The sequence below is a fragment of the Aptenodytes forsteri genome, unplaced genomic scaffold (genome assembly GCF_000699145.1).
Source record: "Aptenodytes forsteri isolate BGI_AS27 unplaced genomic scaffold, ASM69914v1 Scaffold429, whole genome shotgun sequence".
In the NCBI taxonomy this organism is placed as follows: Eukaryota; Metazoa; Chordata; class Aves; order Sphenisciformes; family Spheniscidae; genus Aptenodytes; species Aptenodytes forsteri.
Window position 1 is genome coordinate 61566 of NW_008794432.1, and position 5956 is coordinate 67521.

The 5956-nt window shown below is 62.4% G+C and overlaps 1 protein-coding gene across 1 annotated transcript in view; it reads left to right on the forward strand.

The window, feature by feature from the left end:
- The first annotated feature begins 71 nt into the window (after positions 1-71).
- Positions 72-5956, forward strand: part of LOC103907362 (aldehyde dehydrogenase family 3 member B1-like) — an 11534-nt gene continuing 5649 nt past the window's right edge. The window contains 5 exon segments of the mRNA XM_009289520.2: positions 72-217; positions 383-545; positions 3945-4055; positions 4179-4299; positions 4440-4590. Of these exon segments, the coding sequence (XP_009287795.2) occupies positions 72-217; positions 383-545; positions 3945-4055; positions 4179-4299; positions 4440-4590 (692 nt within the window).

Below are 5956 nucleotides of genomic sequence, written 5' to 3' on the forward strand. Positions count from 1 at the left end.
GGCCGGCCGCCAGCCTGCCCAGCCCGCGGGCAGCCCCGGCGTAACCCGCCCCGTGCCGCTCCCTTGGGACCATGGAGACCGGTAGCGTCTTCCCGCAGCCCGGCATGCGGCAGCCCCCCCCGACCCCCCGGCAGCAGCCCCCGGGCAGTGGGGCCGGGAAAGCTGCCGAGGACGATGGTGGTGGCGGGAAGGGGAGCGTGGACGGCGATGCCACGAGGTGAGAGCGTGTGGCCGGGACAGAGGGGAGACGGGAGGGGTGCGGATGCTCTGCCCTCTCCCCGGGGCTTCGGTGTGATGCCGGGCTGGGGTGTCGTGGAGCTCCTCTCCCTTGTCACTGGGAGCGCGAGGGGCTGGGATCCCTCTGACATCCCCGTCCCCGCAGCGCTAACCCCTACGCGGGGCTGGTGAGCAGCCTGCGGGCAGCCTGGCTCTCGGGGAAGACGCGGCCCATGGAGTACCGCGTGGCCCAGCTGGAGGCCCTGGGTCGCTTCTTGGACGAGAAGAAGCAGGACATCCTGGAGGCCACCGCCTCGGACATGGGCAAGGTGAGAGGGGGGCCGAGGAACTGGGGGGCCCAGTGGCTGGGGGAGCCGAGGGGCTGCCCACAGCCCTGCCGGCTCCTGCCGTCATGCAGAGGGTTGATGCGATGCCCCGACGGAACTTCCCCACCCGTTGGGTGCTCCCTCCCCGGGCTGGGCTGCGCTGGGCTTGGAGCCAGTGGACGCGGGCGGAGGCAGCGAAGGGGAGACTGAGCTGGGGCACATCCCAGCCCACCTCCTCCAGAGCTTGTCCCTGCCCCCAGCGTGGACAGAACGGGGCTGTGGGGAGCGTCCAGATGCAATTGGCCACCCCCAAACGCATCAGCCTCAGTTTACCTCTTTCCTGGGCAGGTCCATCCCCGAGTCCCGTCACCCCCTCCATGTGCTCCCTGCCTTGGGCTTTCCGCCAAACGTCGTCCCCTCCCCTCTCTCGGTGCTCACCCAGGCTGCAGCTCTCAGAGCCTGGACCCCCCCGGCTTTGCGTCGTCCCCTGCCTCTTTGCTCCCTCCCTCCCACCTATGTCAGGGTCACCAAGGGCAGAGGCAGAGCGGACCCGTCCCCTGCGTCTCCCTAAGTCCTCAGAGAGCTCCAGCCTCCCCCCCCCCCCCCCCCCCCCCCCCCCCCCCCCCCCCCCCCCCCAAGTCCCCGACACAGCCAGAGCCTCACGCACCACAACAGGGCTCATCATCCGTTGTTCTCCATCCTAGTTCACAACTTCCCTTTGGACACCCCCCCCATCCTTACCGCGGTCCGGATCGATGGGATCCGCATCATTTTTTTCCTATTTTTAAGCAGCCAGCTCTTGTGCTGAGAGGAGACCCGGAGTAACGCTTGATCCCGTTAGGGAAAGGTGCGCTGCATTTCACCCCGCTTCCCATTTGCTTCTGCACCCTTTGCGCTTCTCCTTTCCTCATCTGGGCGGGGGCCCGACACCCACCTGCATCGGGAAGCCTCCAACGGGGGGTTTGGGAAGCGCTGGCCGCGCGCGGTGCCGCCGGCGCTGACTCGGTCCCGGGCAGACGTTCCCTTGGCGGAGGGAAACGGGACCACCTTCCCTTCCCTGCCCGGTGGCGAGCGTCTCCGGTCAGGTCCGAGCGGTGCGGTGCTCGCAGCTCGCGTGGTGCCCAGCAGCTGGTGGCCGGGGCTGCGGCTGGCGGTCGGTGCTCGTGTGAAGGTCTTGCCCATCCAACCTTCAGCGTGAGAGAAGAGAAACGGTGGCGGCCGACAACCGCTCCCACCCAAGGGATAAATCCGAGATGGAAAAACTCTGCCGATGAGCCCAAGACGGCACAATGCCATTGGGGGTTAAAATTTGGGATTTAACATCTTGGTTAGTACAACTACTAACTATTGCACAGCAGTACAGTCATGATTTTTTTATTTATTTTTTTTTTAATCACATGGTTTCCTCTGCATCTGCCCACACCAAGCCCGGGTCGGCAGCACCTTGCTGAGGGTCATCCCCAAGCCACCGGCCATAGCTACAGCTTAGCACCCCCCCCGCAGCTCACACGTGGGCACAAGGACGGTGCATCGAGCAAGATCAAAGGTCTGTCCAGCCCAGGCTCACTGAAGGGTGCTCAGAAACAGGGCAAACACGCGATACTTCCAAATAGTTTTGGAAGCCAGCAGCGCTGCCTCCTGTCCGCAGTCAGAGCCGTGCGCGTGCTCCGTTACTTGCCGCCGTGGCACCGCGGGCAGCACCGGCCACCCGGCGACGCGAGCTGGGGCCACAAATCCCGTGAAAGGAAAAACGAGATGCCTGGACACCTACTGCTGCTCCCTTACCAGGAGAGCGATTTGTGCTGTCACGCGAGGGAGCCGGGGCATCCTTCTGCCTGCGGTTCGTCCAGTTCTCTTCTCGGGGCCGCGGGCCGCGCTCAGGGCATCCTTCTGCCTGCGGTTCGTCCAGTCTCTTCTCGGGGCCGCGTTGGACACCTCCTGCAATACCCTCCCTGGTCGCTGGGTCTCTGCTGCTTCTCTTTTCTACCCTACAGCGAGGTACCAGGCTCGGTCTTTTCTGGCCTCATCTCGGAAAGCCCCGCGCTGGGCTCTGCTCCTGCTTGGGCTGCATCCCCCCCGGCACGAGCCCCGCCGCTCCAGCCCAGCCGAGACACCCCGCTCGCCCCAACGCCCACCGCAGCGGGCTGATAGCTATCGCTAGCGCCGGTCGTGCTTCCTCATTTGCCCGAGGTTCCCTTTTGCTCGGAAGAGACATCCGACACATCGGTCTGCTCGTGCTGCCTGCTTTCTCTCTCCCTGGAGGGGCAGCCCAGCTTCTTCCTTGAGCTTGCTTCTCCTCCCCGCGTCGTGCCGAGCCACACGCCTGCACTGCTCCCAAACTCCTCCGCCCTTCGGATTCCCTCTCCGCATGACCGTCCCTCCTCCCACCCTGCTGAGGACAACCTCTGGAAGCCTTTGCTTCCTGCTCTCCCTCCTTCCTAGGCTCGGTGGTGGATCCCCTCCCCGCTTTCTCAGCTCACTCTGCCAAAAAACCCCGCACAAACAGGCTCCAAAATCTGGATATTCCCTTTTCTCCCGTATTTCCTCCCAAATCTTGGCACCTGGGTGGTGGATACGCCCCAGAACTGGTTGGTTTTATCCTTCGAACCTGCCACTTGCCCGCCAGTCCCCATCCACCTCACCTTCCACCGTACTCCTGGGTGAGAAGAAACCCAGCTGTAGGACGAACATCGAGGGGTCCCCCCTCGATGGAAGGTGAGGAGCTGCTGGCAGAGCTGGACGTCAGCACCACCCATGCCGGTGACATGTCCACGGTGGGAAAGTCAAAGCCAGGTGAAGGGGCGTGCCGGGGGGATTTGCGCCCAGATCTCTTCTGAGCTTTTATTTATTGGGCTAAATCCTTGCAGACTCTTACCTGAGCTAAACTCTGGCAGGTCCTGAAAAAATAGCCCGTCCTGCTGGAGTCCATCAACTCACTTGTTTCGATTGTGCCGGTGTGAAAATGTGATAGAAAAAGGAGTTGTGACTCGGGATGCTCTTGTCTCCAGACCAAACAGGTCTCAATAGCCAGACCGGCCCTTTCTTCCCCAAAACACCACCACTGCCTTCACAGACCCCCTCTCCTCCCCAAATATTTAATTTTCCCAAACCTCAGCTGAGCTCGCAGCAGGGAAAGCCCGGCCGCAGGCAGGTCACTGCCGACAGGACTGGCCCGGTGATATCGCAACAGGATTTCGGAGCTCACCAAACCCCAACGCCGCAGACGTGGTGGGGCTCACCCCCTCCCCATGGTGCAGCTTGGGGGCAAGAGCAAAGTGCTGATCCACCACGGGACACGAAGGGCTCGGGTCCCCAAATCCTGGGTAAAAAAATATGCAGGCTAGGGCTAAGAGCTGCTGAAGCACACGCAGAACTGACACGTGGGGTGCTCTGGGTCCCCAGCCGCCCTTCGAAGCCGAACTCTCCGAGATCCTCCTCTGCAAGAACGAGCTTCACGAGACGCTGAACAACCTGTCCGACTGGGTGAAGGACGAGCACGTGGACAGGAATCTGGTAAGGGGGAAGGTGAGGGAGAGGATGGGGGGAAGGACCCACCTGCCGGGCAGAGATGGGTGGGATGTGGGCATGGAGACATTGGTGCAACGAAGCACTCCTGACGCGGTGGGTGTCCCGCAGGTGACCCGGCTGGACTCCGCTTTCATCCACAAGGACCCGTACGGGGTGGTGCTCATCATCACGCCCTGGAACTACCCCATCCACATCCTCCTGGTGCCCCTCATCGGGGCCGTCGCTGCCGGTGAGCCAAACTCGTCCCCTGGCCCGGAGGATCCAGGCAGTGCCAGGCACCAGCGAGGGCACCTTGTCCCCCGGCTGGGGTGTCAGAGGGGCTGGCTGTCACCATGTCGCTGCTCTGATGTCCTGTCGATCTCCCCCCAGGTAACTGTGTCATCGTCAAACCCTCGGAGGTGGCCAAGAACACTGAGAGACTCGTGGCTGAAGTGCTGCCCAGCTACCTGGACAATGTAAGAAGCTCTCCCTGTCCTTGTCTCATGGCTGGGGTGTTCCCACCCCCTGCACGCACCGAGCTGTGCCCCGCGCCCTCCCAGCACCGTGCCTGCCTTGCACACACGGGCGCCGCACCATCCCTGGTTTCAGGTGCTGCCGTACCTCCTTCCTCCACGCTCAGCCAGCGTCCACGTGCCCAGCAGCCCGGGATGCGGTCCCCCCTCGATGGAAGGTGAGGAGCTGCTGGCAGAGCTGGACGTCAGCACCACCCATGCCGGTGACATGTCCACGGTGGGAAAGTCAAAGCCAGGTGAAGGGGCGTGCCGGGGGGATTTGCGCCCAGATCTCTTCTGAGCTTTTATTTATTGGGCTAAATCCTTGCAGACTCTTACCTGAGCTAAACTCTGGCAGGTCCTGAAAAAATAGCCCGTCCTGCTGGAGTCCATCAACTCACTTGTTTCGATTGTGCCGGTGTGAAAATGTGATAGAAAAAGGAGTTGTGACTCGGGATGCTCTTGTCTCCAGACCAAACAGGTCTCAATAGCCAGACCGGCCCTTTCTTCCCCAAAACACCACCACTGCCTTCACAGACCCCCTCTCCTCCCCAAATATTTAATTTTCCCAAACCTCAGCTGAGCTCGCAGCAGGGAAAGCCCGGCCGCAGGCAGGTCACTGCCGACAGGACTGGCCCGGTGATATCGCAACAGGATTTCGGAGCTCACCAAACCCCAACGCCGCAGACGTGGTGGGGCTCACCCCCTCCCCATGGTGCAGCTTGGGGGCAAGAGCAAAGTGCTGATCCACCACGGGACACGAAGGGCTCGGGTCCCCAAATCCTGGGTAAAAAAATATGCAGGCTAGGGCTAAGAGCTGCTGAAGCACACGCAGAACTGACACGTGGGGTGCTCTGGGTCCCCAGCCGCCCTTCGAAGCCGAACTCTCCGAGATCCTCCTCTGCAAGAACGAGCTTCACGAGACGCTGAACAACCTGTCCGACTGGGTGAAGGACGAGCACGTGGACAGGAATCTGGTAAGGGGGAAGGTGAGGGAGAGGATGGGGGGAAGGACCCACCTGCCGGGCAGAGATGGGTGGGATGTGGGCATGGAGACATTGGTGCAACGAAGCACTCCTGACGCGGTGGGTGTCCCGCAGGTGACCCGGCTGGACTCCGCTTTCATCCACAAGGACCCGTACGGGGTGGTGCTCATCATCACGCCCTGGAACTACCCCATCCACATCCTCCTGGTGCCCCTCATCGGGGCCGTCGCTGCCGGTGAGCCAAACTCGTCCCCTGGCCCGGAGGATCCAGGCAGTGCCAGGCACCAGCGAGGGCACCTTGTCCCCCGGCTGGGGTGTCAGAGGGGCTGGCTGTCACCATGTCGCTGCTCTGATGTCCTGTCGATCTCCCCCCAGGTAACTGTGTCATCGTCAAACCCTCGGAGGTGGC